The following is a 24626-nucleotide window of genomic DNA, read 5'->3' on the forward strand; positions in this document are numbered from 1 at the left end:
TCTTTAGAGTCTCCACAAATAGAGCACTGTGAGATATAGTCAACATTATGTATGATATTTCTGCATGAAATAGAACAGAAAGTTTCTTTGTGAGTGGTTTTCATAATGCCCCTCAATGCAAACTCCTAGAATGCCAAGGGCAGTTTAGTGAGGACTGCAAATGAATGCAGGCCAGGCCCGTAAGTCTAGTTTGGTCTGGCTTGATTCAGGGATACATTTTAGAATACCAAGAAGAGTGACTGATCTGTGCATCCTTCAGGCAATTCTCCATGAATGTTATTTCTTGCAACCGAGCTTTTGATGGGAATTGAATAGTTCAAAGTTGTATACTTTGGCGAGAACCTGGTGTGCAGAAATTCTATAAGGCTGATTAAAGGTGCTGACTGCCAACCCGTGGAGTATAGGGTTGACAGGTGTGCATGATCCTGGGAAGGTTAAAAGGTTTAAACAGGAAATCTGCTGAATATCTCGTCATTCCAGCTCTTGCAGAGGAGAACAGAAGCAATACATGCCTTTCCTTAGAATGGCGTTGAAAACGTTTTCATTCTCTGGCACAACTTGTATAGCAATTTGACAGTGCAGGTAAGCAGAGGTAGGACGAGGAATGAGAAATGAAATTAACAAATGAGGCAGCCTTCCTCATCCTAAAGCGCATTTTAAAACGCTATGGGACATCTTCTTTCTGCAGATCCACCATACATTTCAGAAGCTAAAGGTACAGGTGTCCCCGTGGGACAGAAGGGGACTCTGCAGTGCGAAGCCTCAGCAGTACCCTCAGCAGAATTCCAGTGGTACAAGGATGACAAAAGGTAAAGTCTCCCTCTCTTCCTCTCCCGCTCCCACCTCCCAGAAGAAGAAAGCTTTTCCAGGTTTCCGATTCCAGATGGTTGCAAATGAATTCCTGTAAAATCCTCTTCTGAATTCCTCCTATCTAACAGGGGTGGGGGGAGATATGCAAACAAGTTTTTTCTTAATATGAATGGATTTCAGCTAGATCTTAATGTCACCATGCAAAATTATCACTTGCCAACCAGCAGGCCTGAAAGGTAGTATTTTTTTTAGGAAAGAAAAATCTCAGAAGAAAGGCCACCAGGAGCATCGTAAGGCCTGTGAGTTTTTATGGGCCAAGAAAATGATGCGTTCTGCCTGAAGCTATTTTTAACACCTTCTCAGGCCCCCATTATGGCATTCGGAATGCCCAGAGCTCTGGGAGTGGCTAAGGAGCTCATCTAGCCAGCAGGACCACTTCCGTTCCAGACACCATCAGTAGCTGCGTATAAGAGTCCGTGACCTGATTTAGCCGTCCCTTTGTGCCCAAGTTGTTCTTTTACTGCAGGAGAAAAGAGAGGGGACTATTCCCTTCCTTCCCATTGTTGCAGCGTGGTTGGGATATTTGCTGTGAGTCACTGAAGACGATCGTTTCAAGGAGTTATCGAATGGCATGTCAGCTTGGGGATCAGTAGCGCGGTACACAGCCAGGCAACATGGCAATTACTGTTATCAAAGAGCTATCTTAAGGTGGATGAACAACAGCTAAATGCGCAGAGCTGTCTGTGCTCAGAACACCTTCATAACAATGGAGGTGGTGGTAGTGGCGATGCAAACAAGTCCCCAGGAGTGTGAGGGGTGCGGTGAGAGGAAGGAGACCTGGAGTTGGAGGAGCTGAGAAGAAGGACAGCAAAGGGGCAATTCTGAGGAGCAGAGCAGCCCCAGCTGTGCCAGGGTGGGAGCGGGCAGGCCGCTGCCCACACCGCGTGGAGCACCCTCAGTGTGCCTTCCTTCTCTCCTTATGCGTCACTCAGACACAAAATCTAGCCTCTGAATCAAAATTTGACTTTTGTCTAGAACCAAGTCACTATGTGTCTTATCTTAATCCTTCCAGATTAGAATGAGTGTTTTTGGTTTTTTTAATCTTTAAGGAAACATTCTGGCAGCTTCTAATGAGATGTGTTATATTCATCTACCCATTTTATAGATGAAAGAACTAAGGCAGAAAGAGGAAAAGCAAACCCACAAAGAAATAAGAATTTCTTCCCATAGAGCTGGCCTTCCCCCTTCTTCCAAGAATCCAGAATCAGGCAGAAGGGAGTCGTAGAATTTTTGCAATAAATAAACACGTTTACCTTACTTAGAAATCCCGCTTCACTTGTTCCTCCCTCCTCCCCATCTTCTTATTGTACTAAGAAGAAAACTGAGACATAAAGGTCTACTTTTGAAAAAAACAAAACAAAACAAAACAAAAATCGTTTGCGCTATAGGGTCAGTTCCTGAACCTTCAGTTGTATAGGTCTTAGTGAAAATTCATCAGCTGCATCCTATTACTCGAATTCTTTAGGAGAAAAATAGAAACAACGTATAGGGAAAAGCAAAGTCTTGGAGGAGAATAGAGCAAAAACGGCCAGTGGTGAGAGAAACAATGCGAGAGCTCTCCTCTTTGCACGGCGACTGTGGGCAGAGGAGGGCAGCAGCGCCCGCCATCACCTACCCAGGAGGGGGCTCGCAGTAGCATGGTCTCTGACGGTCTTCAGAGGCCCTGGCTCAGGCAGTTTTGTTTCACTCTTTGTTTGAGTTCTTCTGATGGCTTCTCCTTATCTCCCCTTTCAATTTATTTTGGTCAGTTTTCCATTCTATTTCTGGAGTTCTCCCACTGAATGGAGTTGTCTTTCTTCCTGGCCTCCAGCTCGACAACCGCACCTCTGCCTCTGAGGTCCTTGTCACAGCCAGTCGTGCCTGCCAGGCAGCCTTCTCCAGGCAGGTCTCCGAGGGCACGCTGCCTCTGCCCGGGGCAAGACCGGCTCTAACTCAGCTCCCAGGCAAAGTAAAGGAGTCTCTGCGGTGAGGACGGGCAGTTTTCTTAACATTTAGGTCGGAAGTCTTTTGGCTACCAGTGCCACTCCGCTGCACACTACTGTGTGTTATCGGTCAAAGGGAGAGAAAACGGACCGCTGTAAATAACAAGGGCCACCAGCCCGACAGGGACATTAGCCAGTGAAAAGCCCACAGCTTCATTAAGGAACTGAAGCCGGGCAGCAGTGCAGGATGGGGAATGTGTGGCCACGTGGAGAGGGGCGAAGTGTGCCATCCCAGGAGCTGCAAAGTGCTGCAAAATGCCGCTGGTCTCCTGCACGGTCTTTAGCTAAAGATATTTCAGGGCTGTCAAGCAGGGACCTGCTTCCCCTAAGTCTCTCCCCGCTGCAGAGCCGAATCTCATCGGCAGCTTGGTTATCAGGTGGAGGTGAAGGCCTCCTCCCCAGGCCGGAATAGGGTCAGGACGACAAGCGGGATCTATACGTGGGACCAGCTCACAGCAGCCTCCTGGTGGGTGGCGTGAAGAGCCTTCTTTGGACAGCACCCCCGAAAGGATCAATATCTGCATAGCAAGAAGGACACATAAAAGTGGCCTCTGGCCGCACAGTCGGATGCCTCGTTCCATTCGGACAGTGCTAGCATTTTAATGAAGTCCGTGGACTCAGGCCAGTTCACTGCCCCTCGCTTTTGAGGGAGGAAGGCTCCCAGAGGAAAATCTGCATAATGAAAAGCAAGGCAGGTCCCTCCAAATTGTCTCCTGACTTCCCTGGAGACAGATGAGTGAGAACCCCAGTGAAACCTGCCTCTCTCTTCTGATCAAGGTTGCTGTAAATTTGGGGAGAGAATTTTTCTGTAATTCCACAGAGATCGGGGCCTTCGGACAATGACAAGGCAGCTGCCCTCTGTGCCAGAAACATGCTGCGACCCAGGGACAGGCAGGAGTCTTCTATGTCTGACTCCACAGAAATGCATCGTGCCGAATCCCGCTTTGCAGCCTGCAAAGCATCTTCTCACAGTCATCTTACTGGGCTTCGCTTTCTTCTTTTGCCTTGAATATTGTCTTTTCTGGTTTGGTGACTCCAATACCAGCCATTTGCCCCAAAGCATGTCCCTTGAGCCTGTTGCAGTATATCCCCATTGTGACATTGTCTACTTGCTAGGAGTCCTGCTACAGCCATGCCGTAAAAGAAAATTTAGGTTTGTGTCCCTATTCCCCAAGATCCTTCTTTAAGGGATTTTTGCCCTGATAGTATTTGTCTTTCCCACAGCATAGAATCGGCTTCCGGGCAAGAATTACAGATGATTCAGGGAAAGTAAAGGGTTGCCAAGAAGCCCATCATCTGAAATAGGACACTGCAGAGTTTTCACAGGAAGAGAGGTGGTCCGAGTCTGTGGAGACCCACGATTGTAATAGGAATTGCTGCTAACAACTCCTGAGAGGGAGGAAATATCCCCCCTGTCCCCTAAAACAGCTTTTGCTTTACTACCCCGTCTGCCCAGTAATAGAATCGTGGTTTTAATGAGTGTATCTAACTTCCCCACGGACTACCTGTGGCATTTCCTCGGTGCCCCCGCACCCCGGTAAGGCCCTGCGGCACACGGGCAGCCTAATGCGGTCCGGGCGACACTCTTGGCTCTGTAGGGTCAGACTCTTAGGAGCCTCTAATGCGCCCCAGACTGATGCTCTGTGACACTCTGCCCAGATCACTCCTCCGAGCCCTTCACAGGCCCCACATGAGAAAATCATGGTTCTCCCCTCTTCAAAGCCAAAAAATTAAGTATTATCTATCAAATGACTCACGTGATTAAGGAGAAATTTTATTACCCAGATGCTTGAAAAACCTTGTTCTTCCAAAGCCCTCAGATTGTTCTCCTCTTTGAAGCGCGGGTTTTTCCTTTTCATGTGTCTCCCTCCTCACCATCACCATCTTCCTTATCACCATCATCCTCGTCGAGTCCACACATCTGGGCACCTGCTGCACGAATGATACTGTTCTCAACGTCGCACAGCTCACGCGGTGGGATTGTCGCAGTGTGACTGACGGGTTTACAAAGCAAGGAGAAGAGGCTGCACCTGCCTTCTCAGCATAGGGCAGTAAGACGCCCCGTCAGCAGCGTCCCTGGCACACACATGAGAACAGAGAAACACAATGACATACATTGCGTGTGAACTTGGGGTGTAGCTGAGTGGAACAGATATGATTGTAATGGTGTCAGAAGGGAGGCGAAGGGAGATCATTAACCCCAGGGTCTGTCTTCTCCCTACGAGAGAAATATAACCACGCCTTTTTTTCTCCTTTTATTGTCTCCTGTGTATCTCAGACTGATGGAAGGAAAGAAAGGGGTCAAAGTGGAAAACAGACCTTTCCTCTCAAAGCTCATCTTCTTCAACGTCTCTGAGCACGACTATGGGAACTACACTTGCGTGGCCTCCAACAAGCTGGGCCACACCAACGCCAGCATCATGCTGTTTGGTGAGGCTGTGCCCTGGGCGGGGCGGGGGGGCAGGGCTCAAACGGGAGGTCACCTGCAGGGGAGAGGCCAGCCATGGGGCCTGGGAAGGCTGGTGCCGAAAGCTGGTTAGGCAGGGGTGGGTGAGAGGAGTAAGAAAGAGGAGAGACAGAGACGGAGAGACACGGAGCAAGAGAGAAAGAGCAAGAGAGAGAACTGGTACATAGATAAAAGTAGACGTCAGGAGTGGGAAAAGAAAAATGAAAAAGAAGTTCACGTTTCATTCTATAATGGAAAAAAATCCCGAGACAGGAGAAAAAGACTTTGGGAAGCCAAAAATGACATTTAATTTTTTTTTTCTCAGTGATACCTCCTAAACTGACTATGGGGACTATAATTAGCTGAAATAGTCAAGATCCCGGAGAGGAACGTGAACTATTTCAGTATTTGCTCGTTGGTTCAGTATAAAACCTTCCCTTGTCTCGAACTGCCCTCAGTCATTGGGACGTGAAGACACCCGCCTCCGTCACGTATGTGGCTGGTGTGTGATGGCGGCGGCAAGTACGCGAGCCCCTTGTGGCCCTGGTGCCGCACCCTCTTAGAGCAGGGAGCCCGGCTCCTGACTGCGTCCTCATCGGGCGGGCCCAGGCTTTCATGCTTTAATGGACGCAGATGCTTACCTTTTGGGCAAATTCCTCCACACTCCACCAAGGTCAGTGAGTTTAGGATTTTGCAGATGGTTCCCCAAACCCCCATGTCAACAAGCACTCTCTAATGTGGTGGCAGGGAAAGGGGAGGCATTTGGCAGATGATTGGCAAGAATTAAATTCCTTTTCTTTTGAGACCTCCGGGACAATCCCATAGCCTCGAGGGCCCTTTGTCACCCCTACCCCTGCTACATGCCCTCAGCGGCAGTGTGTCCAGCTTGCATTGCTCCACCGTGCCATCTCTGCTTCCAGATCACATCCTCCCTGCCTCTTGCCCAGCACATAAAATAAAGCCCGGCTTTATCTGAGAGGGCCAGGGATGGGAAGGCCGCCCTCCAGCCCCGAGCCGGCAGCTCAGAATGGGCAGAGGTGTGATTAAAGTGATTGATCTGTCTGACATCCCACACACAGGGAGGATCATAAATGCCCCTCACATTTGTCAGGCCCTTTTGGCTTTTTGGCAGGTGTCCGTCTCCATGAATAGAAGGCCAGGATTAGGAAGGCACAGACTGCTCCCTCCCTTGCCTTGCAAATCTGACGCTCTCCCTCACTTTCCATTAAACTTTCCCAAGCCCTGCCCTCCACCCATGGAGTCCTCATCCTCCTCAGTAGTCTCCAGCCCTCTCTGACCTCCTTTCTCTTCTGATTTGGATGCATAAAATGGTTTTGCCATTGGCCTTATCACTACTGTCTAATTCCCTGGCTCTTCCCCTTAAGCCATCTCAGGATGAGAATAAGGAGAAGCAGCAAACTTACTTTTTTAAGAGTGAAATAGCTGGCATTTATGACAAGCAAAGCACTGAAGCATGGGTCATAAATATGCTCTTTTCAGCAGACCACGTGTGGCAATTAAGACTTGGACTTCTACTCTCCCCCCACCCCTTCATGCCAGGGGTGCATCTCCCTGTGCATCCTTGGGGGTGGGGCGTTCCTACCATTGCCAGCTCTCTGGAGTCCAGAGTTCTCTAAAATGTACTTTAAAAAGCAATAGTGTATATTCAAACATGTTTAGAAAGACCAGGTCAAATGACCATGAACAGGGTGCAGGAGGGGATGTTCTTTAACCCAGGAGGTCTCAGAGCTTTAACATGAGTCATCTCTAAGAGGGAGAGAAAGTTTGCAACATTTTCAGAATTTGGTCAATCAGAAACCAATTCAATGCTGTAGCCTCAGCTGAGAGACATTTCCTGAGGAGTTCATCACAAGAAATGCTGTTGGGTACTGTAGTTGCATGCAGGTAGTATCCCACCATGCGTGAGGCAAGTTATTTCCAACCCACCCTCTCTCGCCAGGGCTAGTCCAGACATGACGTGGCTCCTCAGTTCATTAGCGAGACTCACAATCAATGAGCCCTTTTGAAAAATGTGAATTTGTTAGGAAATTTTCCATGTCATTTTCCATTAAAGTCCATCCAGCAGACTTGAGCAAGTTGGAGAGCAGCTGTTAGTTTTTATGAATATACAAACTTCACAATGAATTTCATTCTCCTGTGGCATTACAGAAAGCCAGCTAAATTACCATCATTTTGCCACCAACTTGTGCATAAACTACACACTCTGTCCACATGACCTAGACATTGAGAAGTGAGGAATTCTGGTGCAAGAGACTCCCGTCGTGGTCGCGGTCAGTATCTTTCCAGGTACTTAAGCCAAATGGGGGCAGGTTGGTCCTTCCCGTCACAAACCGATGGGGCTCTGAGCACCTGCTCTCTAAGATGACAGAGCCTGCACGGGATTCTGAGTCCTGCCCCCGTGTTCCCGAATCACAGTGGTTCCAGGGGACCTTTGGGGATCAGAAAGTCCTGACCTTGGTCTCCCAAGGTGAAACAATGGGGGTGGGGATGTGGAAGAGAAATCTCATCTGGAAAGAGGCGTTGGGCCTTTGTCACCAAATCAGTGACCCAGCTCGGCACAAGCTAGGAGCGATTCCATCTGCACCAGAGAACGTGTGGAGTGGCCAGCTCCCTCACTTCCCCATGTCGCGTCCAGTACAGAAACATACAGCATTTCAGTGTTTGTTTTGCTGCGCCCTGTCCTGCCACCTTTGGTTTTTGTGTCTGTCTTTATATCCATTCCTCCAGAACTGTTTGTGAAAGGCAGTATACAAACTATATATGACAAATATATAGCTACTGTATATAATATATGTGTTTGTTCTCATTTTTCTCTCCTGTATGTCCCCACCTGATTTAGAACTAAATGAGCCCACAAGCTCAACTTTGTTGCAAGGTCAGTATCCTCCTTGCTTTATGTTTTCTTCCCTCTCCTCTCTCCCAGAGCCCCCACTCCCCACTCCCTGTCCCTGCGGTGCGTGTCCTGAGGCTCCCTTTCTGTAAGGTTGCTTGGAGGATGGCAGTGGAAGGCTGTTTAAGGAGGTTCCTGGGAGCTGGGGAGACGTCAAAGACAGCTCCCCCAGGAGGGTGGCGAGGGGGAAGGAAAATAAAACAGCATTAAAAGTTCAAAGCCCAGGGGTCAGCATGAAGGCAAAATGTTGAGAGAGTGAGTCTGGACCCACAGGAACACAAGTCCAACTGATGGAGCAGTTTTCAGGACAAGAGCCCTACCGATGCCTCTTAGCTACAGACTCAGATGCCATGCGCGTGATGATTCAAATAGCCTATCAAAGGCATCCCCTGCTCCCACGAGGTTCTCCCACGGGGAGGTGGGCATGGCTGCCTACAAGCAGTACTGCACAGGGGCTGTGCCGAGATGTTGTTACAGCCTGGCCTTCAGTAGTTCTCTGTTCTTGGGCAAGTCGCACACTAAGCCTTATTTAGACTCAATTTCCTCTTCCACACAATGCAATTGATCTGCCTTATCTCCCTTACAGACTAGTTCCAAAGGCAACTGAGAATGCCTGTTAAATAGGCTTTGAAAATAGGGAGGTGCATTTTGAATCTCCAGATGCAAGCTGAAAGGCAGGACTGCCCTTAGTTCAGTGTCCCGGGGTTCGCTAACTCAATCCTTGCCCTTCTCCCGGTACAGCTTCTCCCATGTCCCGCTTCCCCCATGAGTCCCGCATCTCTCGCCCGTCTTTGCACACCCTTCAGACTTCCTCGAGTCCCGGCCTCGTGTGAGTGCTCATTAAGACCACGACCAAGCATCCAGGCCGAGGGGGACTAAAACTGGCGCCACACGCGCTGCTCCTCTCCTCCTAAGGGCGGTATGCCAGGGCCATAGCCCGGCAGGAGGGCAGCTGTGAGGACAATGAGGAGTGCTGTTCCCACCTACCACCCACACCCTACCGTGCTTCACCTCCAGTACCTGCCCTGCCCATCCACTCCCACTGTGGCTGTGATCCCGGGAGGATGGCCACAGTCTGGGAGGTGGAGGAGGACACAGAGAGAAGGGAATTACACGGGAAGCAGTTTGACAGATGAAAAAGTACTTTGATCATGAAGAGTTGGGGCTGCATTATTCACCTTGGTGACATAGTGTAGCATGGCGATGAGCCACGGACGGGAGAATGAAACGAAGAACTAGAACAGGAAAATGAAGTCAATGGACGTATGCAGACGCGACTTACAATTCACCTTACGTCTGTGGCACCCCGTGCGAGGCACACCACAGATCTGAGAGGGAGAGCAGGAGAAAAGTAGCTGACATATGGATAAAGGGGTGTGGGGAGACTGAAGCCGAGACATGATGCTACGGATGTGCCTTCAGAAGACGCTGAGCTAATCCTGACCATTCGGACCTGCATTCTTAGAGGAAATAGGAGCTTTGGAAACTCAGGTCGTGGTTTCTAAAAAGCTTGTGTTTAACTGCAGGTGTACTCAACTGCCAGGTGGGACATCATCCCTCATGAAAGCCAACAACAACAAAAACAAAAGGCCTGGTGGCTGAACATGGGCCTAGGGGCAGGAGACGTCATTATTAGGCTCCACCCACTGAGATGCAGCTGGGCTGCCTCACGTCCCCACTTTGTGAACTGATCACTTTGGGTGGCAGGTTCTCTACACCAACTTTCTACACCGATTCTTGGGATGTGCTCAACCCCTCATTTCTGCAATCTTCTTGGGTGGAGGGGAACAGGTCAGGGCAGAAATTGCAGCCTGTAGACATCTGGAACGTTCCAACAATTGGGTTAGTGTGGTCTTCAGTATAGCTGGTGGACTCCTTTGGAGAATTAAAAATATTTTATAGAAAATAGACCTTGCATCTGAGCACATTTATCTCATTTGTGTTCATTTTCCCTCCCTTTTGCTAGTTTTCAGTACAATAGAGAGCTACCTGTTCTCTCAGGGAATACCCCCAAGTTATGCTTATCTTATCTCAGAAATGCCGAGAAAGATTTATACGAATGCGTGAATTTCCACTGACAGAGGAACACTTGGCTTTAAGAGACGTCGAAAGCTATTTTGCTACCCAATATCTGGATGGACTAGAAGGATTTTGATAAGAGAATTTCGCTCTTTCTCAGCATTTTCTGCCACCATTGAAGTATTTCTCTGCTTCCCTTTTGCAAACACAACAGATTGCATGTCACCCTCTCGTATTAATATTTGGTGGTGCAGGACTCTGCAGTGATAAATAAGGACTCAGGGATGGGCCTCCATTCCTCACCGAGCCTCTGCACGGGCAAGTGTGCCGGGGCCACAATGCAAGCTCAGCGGCTCTGTGGCTGTTCATTTCCTACCCACCAACCCTTAGTCTTTTATCTTCTAGCCGTTAAGTCAGGTTTGATAGTATCAGTGGGCTGGGAAAGGTTGGCTGATTAATGCCTGTGAACCTCACAGTGACCATCAGACCAATTTATTGAAGAAGGGGGACTAAAGTAAACCCTGTATATCAGAAAGAAACAATTGCAGCAGAAGAGATGATCAGTTCTTCCCTGCAAAGGATTGAAGATGGTTAATTAGGCCAGGTAATTCAGCAGTAAGCATTTCTGTGGCATGTGTGTGTCCAAATAACAGAAGGTGCAAAAACACAAAAAATTCTTCCGTCCTCTTTCTAGAAATTTTGAATATCCATCTTCACATGAAAGATGCTCTGCCCGCCAGAATCAGACAGCATCCCTGTGCTTACCTGGGCACTTGAGTTTGGCTAAGTATGGGCTTTGTTGGCAAAAAGATCACGTTATGGATTGAACAGAGATATTGAATATTGACATGGAGACTTGGGATAGGGGATTCCTTTTACTTTTATTTGTTCCTTTCTTTTCTTTCTTTTTGTCATCCCTCCCTGCTTTCCTCCTTCCCTCCTTTCCTTCTTGCCTTCCTTCCTTCTTCTTCCTTTTGAACCTTTTTCCCACTCTGCCTAGCCTCTTGTTAATATATCATTAACAAAGAGATTAATTAAATTCCAAAGTCTGGATGAGAAAAATGCATACTTGGATTTTCAGGGATTTTTTTTTTTTTTTTTTTTTGTCTTCTCGATAGCCAAAATGTCACTTATGGCTTGCACTGGCATTGGACACTCAAAGGACCCAACTCATGCTGGACAATAGCATGTCCAGCATGACACAGAGGACAGTGCCAGCATGTCAACATCTCTTCCTAGTACCAAAGCCAAGGGAGTGGACTGGAGCACAGCAGGATGGGTTCAGAGTACACGTACAAACATCTGGGCATTTCCCCCTCATCGCGGTGAGATACGAGTGGGGCAGAAGGACACTCTAGTTAACTGGAAGGATTGAAACATTGCTGTCTAGAAAAGCCCAGGGACGAGTTCCAGCTAAAGGCAAGACTGAGTGTCAAATTGTCCTATATGGACACTAAAGAAAGTTGGCCTTTTCTTTCAAGCAGTTTGTGTTGGAGATTCAGGGGGAAAAAGTATCGGGATGGGAACACTTAAGCTGAAGTCATTTTTAGATCTTTGCCTGCTTGTGTTTGGGGGTAAAAGTTGTATGACTGCTTCATCTCTCCAAGGCTGTCTTCAAACTGTCCTTTCTCCTTCCAGTTACCCTTTTTCTTGGCACAGAGTGACTGATAAATCAGTGGTACCTGAATGAGACAATTCATGAAAATAGTCCCTCCTTAGCTTCTGGGCTGGTTTCTAGGGCCCAGCAAGCACTCCAAGGGACTGTCCTTTCTAAATGCACACACGACGTGGTACTGTCACTCCTCGCTTTTCTCTGTTCTGCCTTTACGTCAGATCTTCTCTCAGTCACGAAACATCTTTATATCTTCAGGGTGGCTTCTCAGAGTTGCTTATGTCCACTTAAATCAAGAGGGATATCGTATGTCAGGTACTCTTCAAGAATACATTGAGAGCTTGAATGCACGAGTATATATTCATCTGACTTTGAGCGAACGTTATGGTTGTGTTAAGATAAGTTATGACTAGGTTGTCTTTCTTTCTGTATACGAGGATCTTCACACAGAGAACACAGACTCCCACGGTATCACTTCAAAGCGAAAGGATTTAATGCCATTTTCCATCCTTTCTATATCCATGGTGAGCAACTGCAGAGGCCCCTAGCTAGAGAGAAGTACAAGATTAGAGAGCATCGCAAATTCAGGCCAGACAAGACATCTACCCTCAGCAGAAAAGGTGGGGAGGCCCTGTGGATTCTTCCCAGAGCTCGGAGCTGGCGAAACGGGGATCATCCATGGTCTAGCCAGCAGAGAGGAGCTGGTCTACAGGAAGGTCCCACAAGTGCAACTGCAGCGGCACAGGTGTGGGTCTTATTGCCTCAGCTTGTCCCAGAGAGATGAAGCCCTAGGTGCCCAGCTTGGAATAACCAAACCAACAAAAAAAAGCAAAAAACCAAAAGCCGGGCCCCTCCGGCAAAGGGAAACCAAACCCCCAACGGGGCCGAAAAACATAGCTAAATGCCAATCAGACTTTTACATATCAAGCATAGTATGAGCACCCACAGTCAAACTGCTGTAGTAGCAATCAATCCATATGCATCAGTCAACTTTACACATAAGGCCTACAGTCTTCAACTAATGTGTGGATAGTCTGATGACCAAAGAAAGAAAGTTGTTCTCTAAAGTTTTGGCTTGGCACCTTGGGCCCCAAGGTGTAGCTGCATTTCCTGCTAAGACCAGGTGGATATTTTGGTTCTGCGTAAGTCTGTGGTCCAATCTATCATTCATGTCCTTCTCCAGCCCTCGGTTCACCTCTTATGGCAACTGGCTGCCCCAGAAGACCAGAGGGGGTCACACGTGAGTGCTGGGCTGCAGTCAGGATGGCAAGACACAGATGCCAGAGTCCTGGGATGCTGCTGGCCCAGAAGCACTGGCTCTCTCCTAAAACCCTCCGAGGGCAAAGTGAGAGCCTCTGACTGCTTTCTACCTTAACAGTGGCTTGTTTTTAATTTCTTTTAGAAGTGAAAACTACAGCCCTGACCCCTTGGAAAGGTTGGTATATTTATTTTCAGACAGCTGCTGCCTCGGTGGGGAGAGGGTATGTAAAACTTTACACCTTCCTCCAAGATGCCTTCTTTTCTAAGCTAACCCCAGGAAGCATCCCAGAGGGAACCCTCCCTAGCCCTGAGCTGTGTCTGTGTCAATTTAGATTAACCCCATCCCCAAGGACATCCCATCATCCCTGGGTGGCTTCCACGTGCAGAAGTCTAACTTCTCTTTGCTGGCGGCACTAATGAGCACCTGTCAGTGCCCAGAATAGCTCCATCCTGGGCGTCTCTCTGCCAGGCCTGCCTCTTTCTTGCACACGGACGCTCTAATGCAAAGATCTTGCTGGCCCTTGGCCCTGCATGCTGCTCTTTGCTTGCTCCGTTCTTTCCTTCTTTCTCTCTAACTTGGAGCTCGCAGGGAAGTGGGGGGAGGGCCGGGGAAGGGGGGAGAAGGGGGAGGTTCTTGGGTGAGTCACTGGGCTACGAATAAAATGCCTCTTATTTGAGGCTTTCATTCCTGCCAGATGTTTCCGATGGATAATTGACACTCATCACAGTTCTCTGGGACCCTAACTGTCCTGGTAATTAGTCTCTTTAGGCCTCCGCAGCTCTCTAATGAGCTAGAGGCAATAAAGGCGTCCAGTGTGGCATGGAGGCGTGGCTGGATGAGAAACAGAGCCTCATCTGTGTGGCCTGTGTCACCAGGCAGATGGCTGAGCTGTCACTCTGGCCAGCACCGGCTCTGAGAGGGCCTTGCTCCCAGGATGCTGTGGTCCATGCCTTGCTGGACTAAAGGTCCTCCCTGCATAGCACTGTTCCAGGTAGTGTCCGTTCCATGTGGCGTGACCTGAGGGAGGTAGCCAGCCATGTGTCTGCGGTGACCACCTTCCCCCGTGCCCAGGCGAGGCAGCTCTGCAGCTGCACACTCTTCTCTTTGTTCCCTGAAGATGCATCTCTGAGTCAGTGGGAAGAAAATTTAATTTGAAGGCAGAAGTCAAGGGACCCTGGGAAAGTGCCTTAAGCTCTCGGAAGTTAAGTTTCCACATATTAGAGAAGGAGATAATAGTCCTCATCTCCTGCATGAGCGTCATTAAGGTCTGGTTTATTTATTTATTTATTGAGATGGGGTCTCGCTCTTGCTCAGGCTGGTCTCGAAACCCTGAGCTCAGACGATCCTCCCGCCTCGGCCTCCCAGAGTGCTGGGATGACAGGTGTGAGCCACCGCGCCGGCCTGATTAAGGTCGTCTGATAGCTTCCCAAGTGCAAGCACTCTGTCTGAAATCCTACTCAATGTGGTTTTGCTTCTGTGTGCACGTTGCTTAGCCACAGGAATCTTCAGCGCCCGCGCTGGACGTGGCTGGGAAAAGGGGGGAAGGGCCCTGGGGAGAGGAAATTGGGGGAAGCAGAAGACGAAGCGGGAAAAGAGTTTCTAGCTGTGTTTTTGGCTGGGTTTATTTTGTTGTTTCTTTTTCTCCAAGTATAATCTTAAATAAAAGAAAAACACAGGGACAAATAAATACGAACATGTCAGCATGGGTCACAGTGCCCCGCCTTCCTTGAACGAACACTGGCGGGTACCCGCCACGGGCCAGTGGGACACAGGGCCTGCCCGTGAGGAGCTCACGGCACAGAGGAGGAAGTACACGAGTTAGACTAATATAGAGATTCCGACGCAGCGTGGTCAGTATCTTAATGGCAGGATGCGCATGACGCTGAGCGAGCAAACTAAAGTGAGTCACGGAAGGCCACTTGGAGGAGGTGACTGAGGCCAGGATGGGAGAGAAGTGGACGGAGAGCATTTTGGGCAGAGAGGAGAGTGTATAAGGGTGGGGAAGACAGAGGGTGTTGCCAGAGGATGCCTGCCCGTGTGCACTGTACCTGCCTGTGTTCCACAGGGTGGGGACACCATAAAGGCACGGCGGCGAGACAGGCGAAGGATGGAGGCAGCAGGCGGACCATGAAATGTAGCGCACGTTCTACGAAGAAGTTGGGAATTTTATTCGGGCTGTCAGACTCAAATAGATTAGTAGCATGATCAATTTGGAAGCGTAGAAACACCACCCTGGAATTAGCGTAAGGAATAAATCTGAAGTATCAAGGCCCAATTTGTGAGCTTTTGGGGTAATCGAAAGTGAGGTGTTGCAGGCTGTCTGCTTTGAAAGGTGTGGGTAGCCCTACCTCGGGGACTACCCTGTTTCCTCCTCCCTCTGTCCAGCCCGGTCCAGGTCAGATTTCCTGGATGTGCGGAAGGGACCGACGGGCTCGTGGGGAAGTGGGCGAGTGTGTGGGGGTTGGGGAGCGCCGGGCAGGCTGGACGTGGTCAGGCACAGCCAGTGCCAACTTCGCACAAGCCTGAGTCAGAGACGGGCAGCGGCACAGAGGCCCCTGGGGCTTTCCCTGGATACGTGACCAGCACCAGGATGCTGGCAGGCACTTGGTGGCCTTTTTCTATCTTCTACTGGATAGTTGTCTGACACAACAGGTCAGGACCCATCCCTACGAGCTCTCTGTAGTGCTTCCCAGCAGGGAGCAGAGCCACAAATGAGCTCTGAACACAGGCGCCCAGGGAGAGCACCTGGCACAGCCGCCAGGCCATTGAGACGTGCCACAGGGGGCATTTGCCAGCCCACAGCTGCCTCTGAGTAGCAGAATCCCAAGCCTGGAAACAAGATTTTCAGCCTTTTCTTACATGGCAACCAAGCCAGGCCCCCACTGGGCTGAACACCTGTCTGAGGAATTCTCCTCCCTGGAGACTTCCACTGGCTGATGGTCCTGAAAGGAGGGGTGCAGGAGGGAAGGAGAGAGCATCTCAAGGCAGGGGAGTGGCACGTGCTCCCTTCTCTTTGACCACAGGGCATCTTGGCTGCAGGCAGGGAGGGAGGACGTGGTGGGGGGCACTGGGATTGAATGCGGAGTGGGTGTCAAAGCTGCGTGTGTGAGTTCAGGAGAGCAAAAGAGCCACGTGCGACAGCTGTGCGTCCTGCCGGAGCACACTGTGCCAGGTGTGCAGGACATGTTCGGAATCATACTGCGCAACGCACCTGTGAGGATGGGACGTGACGCCAACTCTGCTCAGGCGAAACACGGGACGCGGCTCCCACAAAGGCCCGCTGGGCCAGAGGGTTCAGAACCACCCTTTGCGTCTCAGGGTCCTCAGCCTGAAGCACTGGCACAGGCGAGGGTCTTGGTGGGATGGATCTGGGAGTGGCAGAGAGGACAAGGACCTCCTCAAGGGAGAGACATAACCTCTCACCCCTGAAAGCAATGGCTGCAGCTTCTCTTCTTTGATTCCGAAGATGGTGTTGTGTAGACAGGGTGAAAGGATATAAAGAGGGAGTTTCTGGTGATGGTTTATGTAGAAACATGGTACTGAGATTCTAGAAGACAAAGCTGATTAGTGATAAATCCTAAATGATAGCGTCTCTACAACTGAAGTGTAAGTCCTTGGGAGCTGTGCGGGAATGTGCCTTGGTCACCTGTATCACACCACCGATGCCTTCAGTTTTGCGTTGCCCGGCACGTCACCTTTGTGCAGGATATGGGGCAGAGTAGGGATCCCCAGAGCGTCTCAACACGGGGACCTGCACCGCCAAGTAGTTCTGGCCTTGGGATTACTGCGCACAAGACCCCAGGGAAACATGAGGGTGGACGACCTGCTGCACTTCAAACTTGTGGCTATCTATTTAGCCACTGCCCGCAAAGCAGAGGCTTATCCCAAAGGGCTAAGAAATAAAATCAGATGAGCAGGGCCTCCAGGCCAGTTCTAGGGCTTGATGGAATAATCCCACGTGGAATCAAGAAGCCTGGTTTGATTCTGATCTGCTTTAACCAGAAGTGTCTCCAATGCTGAGCACCCTAGACAGGCGAGCAGTTTCCGGCTTTGTTCCTTATTCCCCACCCCATGAGGACATGAACTCTCAAGGCCACCAGCTTTAAATACCCCGTTAAATTCAGTGCAACAGAGCATGCTAGAGAAGGGGGCCTGGCTCCTTAGGTAGCTAATTCAGCTGGGCATCTGAACGTGGGCACTGCAGGAGTCACAGCTCTGTTGGTTATGACAGCTCTTGGCCACAGGGCTGAGGTAGCCTGAAAGCTTATGTTTCAGTGCAATAGGGAAACTGCTGGGGAATTTTATGACCTTAATAGTTCTTTTGCCTCCTGCATTTGTCACAGTCTCAAAAAGTATCTGTTTGTAGGCTAGGTCGGCCATGTCTTGAAGGAAAATGTGCCCCCATCTCCCCAACAAGGACATGCACAGGGGCAGGCTCTGCGTCCCAGCGTCCACACAAACCTCAGTCACATCCACGTGCAAAAGGCCTCCCGTTTCTTTACCTGATCCCGCCTCCACTCCGTGCGGACTGGCTTTGGCCTTTCAGGCATGTGGTACTAGATCTGTGTCCGCCGTTGCCTCGTCCAGATGGGGAAGAGGTCAAGCGCTCCAGGTGGGACCCTGTGCCCTGCCCCGAGACAGAGTGGTTGGCAGAATGGCCTGTGTGCCCCAGGAGGTGACAGCAGCAGGCAGACAGATTGCTGTGTCCAACAGGTCCTTTCCCAAGCAACAGGCAAGGCGGCCGGAGGGGGATGTGAGTGTCTAAAGCAGGCAGTGCTCGGAAGTGGTTGGGTGATGGTGCCAACAGCACAGGAGTCTCCCTTTATTAAAGCTCTGTGTAGGATATTAATTCCTCTGCCACTTTCTTCTTGAATTTGACACTGAGCTGTGGCCTTAGCATGTTACGCCACAGGAAAGGAATAATGGCCATCAGGACCCTTTAACCCGAGTTTCAAGTTCTCTCCCTGCAACAGAAGCCTTCCCATCACATAGAGGGTGCCTCCAGGAGACCCACGCCATAGGAAGTTCATTCCTAATGACGGAGCTGGGACACCAGTGTTCTGCTCAGAGGGACATCTCACCAGGGGCAAGGCCTAATGGTGGCAGACCAGGCACGGACAGGGCTTTCTTCTGCTGTACGCCCGGCGGCTCATGGCGGTGTGTTCTCTCCGCAGGCCCCGGCGCGGTCAGCGAAGTGAGCAACAGCACGTCGAGGAGGGCAGGCTGCATCTGGCTGCTACCTCTCCTGGTCTTGCACCTACTCCTCAAGTTTTGATGTGAGCGCCACTTCCCCCCTGGGGAAAAGCCGCCGCCTCCGCAACCCCCGACGCAACAGCAACGGCAACACCGACAGCTACAAATCAGATCTATTCCAGTGAAATTTGGAGAAACAAAGCCTAGTGGGACAGAAATTCGAGGGAGGGGAACAAAGAATACTTTGGGGGGAAAAAAGTTTAAAAAAGGAAATTGAAACTTGCCTTGCAGATATTTAGGTACAACTGAGTTTTCTTTCTTTTCCCGAATGGGAAGAACGCACACCCGGCCTGGACCCACCCGCGAGCTGCAGCATTGTGTGACCTCTCTGTTGCCAGCATGGGCAAGGGCTCAGCCACTCCGCCCACAAAGTGCTCCCCACCTTGGAACATTCTGGAGTCGGCCATCCCAAATTCAGTCAGTCAATAGAGGCAGACACAGAGTGAGACACTCAGGCCCAGAAGTGGTACCGCGGGTCCTTTGGTAGACTGTGCCACCGCTGTGTGTGTTACAACACATGACATTAAAAGAGAAAGAAAGAAAAGGAAAACAAAACAAGACAGCCCGACAGCAACAACAATCCCACAAACAGTCACAAAAGATACCGTTAAACTTTCTGTTTCTTTTCATTTTACTACATGGACATCATGGATAATAAGAGATTCTGATTCATTATTAATTTTATTAATTATATTTTCTGATATGAGTCTAGAACTTAGTGCAAAAACAAGACAAAACTAAAAAATACACAGTTGAAAGGGGTGACGAGAAGTATGTATGTTAAACATTAAAAATGAATAGTGTACTTCTTAACAAGGTTTACAACTGGTGGACCACACACTGGGCATTGACCGCCTGGTGAGGATTTGGCTTATCCACCAAAAAATACATCCGATTTTACCAACATCTCCACCAGCGCTACAGATTCCTCCTTACTCTGGCATCTCATGCAGACAGCACTACGCTATCGACACACTGTTAGAAACGGAAAGGTGATCTGCACTGTATCTTGGGTTCGTTGGCTATGCTTCTTTTGATGACATATATTATACAGTATATATATACATATATTTTTTTTGTTAGAGTTCTAGCCATTTTCTTTCTCAGCAGGGTCCTATCTCAGACATTACTGCATGCTGTATATGGCGTTAGCTGTGTGTTGATCTTCTACAAGATGATAGAGTTTACTGGTAATTGTGTAATCAGCTCCTGCCTTTTTATTTTCTTGGGTTATTTACATGTCAGAGACATTTATAAGAAGTGAAAAGAAAACACAAAAACACAAAACAAAAAGCAAACAACTAATACCAGGCGCAGCATCTTTCCAGGTGTGGCTCTCTGCAGCACAGGCTGCCTAGGTGGCCTCCTGCTCCATCACGCCCTGTGGCATTAACAGACAGCAAGCAACTGAACAGACTAAACCGTCAGTAACCACTTGCTTCAACCCATTATGGGAATCTCTGATGCCTTTGTGACCACTGGAGAGTTTAATCCTCTTGGTTTATTTAATTTAATTTCCCATCTTTGTGTGAGTGTGTATGAAAGAGAAGAAAATGAAATTTTTAGGTAACTTTTCTGTTCCTCCCCTGAAGTCTGGGAACCAGAGAAGCCTCGGGGAAGGGTCCTGGATATGATGAGGGAAAGTGGGATTGGGGGGTCGGGGAGGGAGGGGTTGTCTCTGACTTGACATTAAAAAGTGTTCCATGTCCCTCTTCACCTGGTCTGGTGCCTCATTCTGCGGGGCGCAGGGGGGCAGCCGGCCTGTCTCAGGTTTGAAGAACAGGGAGGGGGATGGGCTCTCAGACCCCTCCTGGGGTGTTTGGGGGGAGGTGTTTCTGTGGCAAGTGCTGCAATGACAAGCAGGGGTCATGAGGCCCCTCGATCCCCCTCACAGAAGCAAGGCGTGGCGTGGGGTGGCTCCCGGGGGTGCTGGCCCAGGCTGCTACATGCTGCTTGTGTTCCAACACCTCTCCTCGTAACCCGGGCAGAGTGTCAAGTCCAGACAGGGAGAAGGCTTTCAGGTCTGATGATTTCTATGAGGCAGCAGAGGGTAGCTATTGCTAAAAGAACAAAAAAACAAAAAACAAAACAATGAAACCTGCCTTGAACATTGTGTTTGGTAGCAAATGGTCCCAAATCCCATCAGCTAGTGTTCTGGGGACTGTCTTCCCGCCATGCCTGACCCCTGAACCCCACCTCCAACCACAAATGAGGAGGGAAGGGAGATCTTAATATGGAATAATATTTGAGTACTTCTAACCTATTCTGATTGACTCTGGGAAGTAAATAAGTAGCTGAAGAGCCACTGAGACGGAAATGAGGTCACAACCCAGACTCTCAGAAATGGCTGTAGCTGTGATTCTGGGGTCAGTTCCACCGGAGAGGAATCAGGAGTGCTGGGACAGGCATGAAGTCATTTTCAGCTGCTGCTAGTAAAACTGAGATTATCAACCTCACTTTCCATGCCCTTCTGCTCCCCACCCCCACCCCCAGATCCCAGACAGCCCAATTTCTTCCACGCAGCAGGTTCCGGAGCCACCAGTCTAGGCCTCGTGGATTGCGGCTGCGTTCTGCATTGTTGTTATCCCTCCCTACGTCCCAGATCCACTCTGAGTCTCCTTGGAATGAAGGTGGGTGAGACTGACTGGCTCTCCCCAGCCTGGCACCTCTGCAGAAACTGGAGAATATGGCTGCAGATCACGGCCCGCTGGCATGGAGTAGGGAAAAGACAGTTAATGTCCATATTTCTAAACTGGAGCAAGAAACACCTCTGAATACAGTGTGCCAAGGCACCTGAAAAGAGGTACTTCCAAGACTTCACTGGAACAAGAGAACGTAGTGCATACAACCTTTGTTTGAAGGGAGTCCGCCTCTTTCAAATATACTACTACTAATATCTAATAGCAGATACCTACTAATATCTACTGAACTATTACTAGTAGACATTAGTAGTATCTGCTACTACAATGATGCTTCAGTTCTCTCATCACCATCCTCTTAGGGATGAGTGGTCACTCAGGGCCAACTTTGTAAGGTGGCACTGATGAGTCAGTCTTAGTTTTACCTACTTGCCAACTCCATGGTCCTCTTGCCTTGTGGTTCTTTAGAGCTCTCGTTACGCAAGAGCACATTCCTTAGAGAAACACCTTTACCATGGCCGATGAGTTCACCAGAGAGGAGACCTCCCTATCCTGCTTTAAGTAGTGTTTCCTCTCAACTTCTGCTCTGTGTGCCACATAAGCCCAAATCTGCTGAGTTTCAGTCTTTAAAGGTAACATGTGGGTGCCCATGGCGAAGGGGGTTCTCCCTCCCAGGCCTCACCCGGACTTGGAGCTCCACCCAGGAGGATGTGGCTTTGATAGGAACAATTCCCAGGCTTCCCTCTTTTGGAAACAGGAGCTTGGCAGTAGAGTAAAGAAAATCACCCTGCATGGAGTCTGTAGTGATTTTTTCTTGGTGCAGGCACTGATGGAAGACAATTGCTACAGGTTGGCCTGGATTTCAAATGATTGGACCCCTTGTGACTCAAAGATAAGTCACTGCTGTTCTTTAGGATTCCTGCACTACCCCTAACATTTGGATGTCTCTTGGGGAACCGTTATTTAGGATTGGCAGGTTTCTATCCCATTTTAGCCTTGTGTACGTAGATGAGATTGTGAGAGATGCACAGTCCATAACCACTCTAGACAAACACTCTTGTAGAATCCCATTTATCTTTTCCCAACAGACTACCTGCTCCTTTCCAGCCATGCAAATGTGCAATGGCTCTCCAGCTCCTGGAGCTAAACCTTTCCCCATCACTGCTTTTACACAATGGGTCCGGATGTCTAACTTGAAGTACTTGTCCAAGGACTGCCGTCTGATCAGCGGGATGTTCCAAGCATGTTCATAGCTGATGATACAAAAATGCTTGTTTTCATGGCTGTTGATAGTGATGATGACAGTGATGATGAATGACAGTCATTGTTTTTCAAGATGGAGGTAAGTTAGCAAATGAATTAACGCTAAAATCCAATTTAGGTTCAGCACATTTTATCAGACTGACCCCATGGTTATCTTATACTTTTTGAACCATGAGTTTAAAAGGGAAGATAATGGCCCTGACCAATCACAGGAACCTAGATGCATGGATTTGTTTAATTAAAATATCTGAAATGTGGGTTCAGCAACACATTGGTAAGAATTTTCTAGTCTTACAGTGGTAAAAATTTGAGGTACTTCTCACTAAGAAAAATATATGAAAATGAAAGGATGTGTTAAACCAGAGGTCCCTGCTGATGGAAACCTTACATGCCATTGTGCTACTGCTGGCCAAATGTACATGCACATGCCAGCTTACCCTGCACCAGCTGAGAAATTTAAAATATTGAGATTAGTGGTATCTGATGGAGGAATCAAGTACTGCCTCTTTCCAGAATTTTTTTTTTTTAATTTTAAATCAAATCCCAGAGCTAATTTAGTTCAGAACTTGCTCATTTGGATTTGAACATAATGTCTCCTTTGTCATCCTATAACTGTTCAAGCAAGCCATTCTAAAGCATCCATTTTTACCTCTCTCTGTTTTTAATTCAAACACTATTTCCACGGGTGTCCAACTCTATCTGCCTCTAAGGCAATAAGTGCAAATTAATATCCCTGTGATTTGTGACTAACTGGGCTCTCTGAGTCTGTGCATATTCATATTTCCCTGTTTCCCACAACTCCATGCTTTTTCCATTGTATACGTATCATGTGGTTAGAACTGCACAGCTGTTTGTAGAAAAGACCCCCTAATTCCTGAGCTCAAGATAAGATCAGTTCTTACAATGTATGTCTGAGGCATTTTGGTGCGTTATGCTTTATGAAGGTGACCTGATTTGACTTTAGTTTTTGAAATGTTGATTTTACTTCATGCAAGCCTCCAAATAACTTGGATATCTTCTTCTGGCATACTGTGGAAGTATATGAGTTTATTTCTACATTTTAAAAACCGTTAGCATTACTTAAAAATGAATCTTTCCTCTACCAGTACATCTATTTGATTAGATTCCTAGAGTGGCCATAGCACTTACCTTGTTTCCAGTGAATGGTTAATTTTAGAATTTCTGAGTATCAGTGCTAATGTTCTGGATACAGAACTGAATTGCTAATTAGTAAAACTAGGCTCTAGTCTAGATCCTGTCATTGGTGATTTGGGTTTTCTTTCCTTATCTTTTATATAAGATATTATGATGGAAGATTGCTAATGTTCTATCCAGCTTTAAAATTCAATAATCAAGTGATTTTCAGTTTTATAAGATTTCTGCAAGAAAATTTTGGGGAAGCAGCATTTTCGATAACTGAGAATTTGTTTCATGCATAATCCTGGCTGCCATTTCTGCAGATATTTGAAGTGAACTTGAGGAGAACGTGAGGGATGGGCACTGCAGCAGGGGGGAAGGAGCACTCCTCAATAAACGACAGCAGCTTGTGTCTTGTGCGGAAACGGGAAATGATGTGAGCCCCAAGCTGCCCTCTAGGTGACACAAGTAAAACAAGAGAGAATAAACTGTCACGCATCCTAAAGTCTGGGAAGTAACAGATATTGGGACTAGGCAAAAGTCTCAGAATTCACACTAGGAGTGTATGAGAGTGCGGTATTTGCTATAATTACTCAATTCTTTAAAACAGATGACACCTGTTATTTCCAAGATTCATCTTTAAAATAACAGGAAATAATAATGAAAAGAGGTGTCCCCAGATAAGGTTTCAATGATGCTATCTCACCATCCTGGTAAGTGTTGTGCTCAAGGGCCCAGAAATGTGTGTGCGGGTTTCACTGGACATACTTGCGTGTTGTCGGTTCAATTCGAAGTCCACAAAGTCCTCCTCTCTTCTCCATCCTGCCCCCAGACTTGGCTTCATTTCCAGCTCCTCTGTGAAGAGCCTGAGCTGTAAGAGGCAGAGGGCAAAAGTCAAACTGGGTGCTGGATTGGAAGATGTGTGAGCCGGCTCCCTTCCCCCAGGCGCCTGTGCCCCGCCACCCTCTTCAGCTTCAATTTATTCTGAAGCTTCTCTTTCAGAGTTGGTGGGAGATCAGATGGTGCCATCAGGCAACACTTCCTGCTCTTGGTAACTATTTATATAAAGGGTAATACAAACGCCAGGAAGAAGAACCCAGACCATGTAGCACACGTGCAGACGAGGGATCCTCATCTTCTCTTGGAAGGACGAGGGAAAAAGAAGGAAAAAGGAAAGAAATGCTTTATCATGTCACCAAATCAAGCCTGCACCATGCTATTCTTTTCACCCAT

The 24626-nt window shown here is 48.5% G+C and overlaps 1 protein-coding gene across 5 annotated transcripts in view; it reads left to right on the plus strand.

Annotated features, from left to right (window-relative positions):
- Positions 1–20070, plus strand: part of NTM (neurotrimin) — a 980258-nt gene extending 960188 nt beyond the window's left edge. Inside the window, exons 6-9 of one of the 5 annotated variants that reach the window (XM_012644301.1) lie at positions 689–809; positions 5131–5282; positions 13243–13275; positions 18276–18525. In XM_012644301.1, the coding sequence (XP_012499755.1) occupies positions 689–809; positions 5131–5282; positions 13243–13275; positions 18276–18376 (407 nt within the window). In that variant the 3' untranslated portion in view covers positions 18377–18525. Of the gene's footprint in view, positions 1–688; positions 810–5130; positions 5283–13242; positions 13276–18275 lie in introns of all 5 variants that reach the window. The other 4 variants (XM_012644303.1, XM_012644300.1, XM_012644302.1 and 1 more) reach the window with 4 other exon arrangements.
- The last annotated feature ends 4556 nt before the right edge of the window (positions 20071–24626 follow it).

Source organism: Propithecus coquereli, unplaced genomic scaffold (genome assembly GCF_000956105.1).
Source record: "Propithecus coquereli isolate 6110/MARCELLA unplaced genomic scaffold, Pcoq_1.0 Scaffold209, whole genome shotgun sequence".
Classification (NCBI taxonomy): domain Eukaryota; kingdom Metazoa; phylum Chordata; class Mammalia; order Primates; family Indriidae; genus Propithecus; species Propithecus coquereli.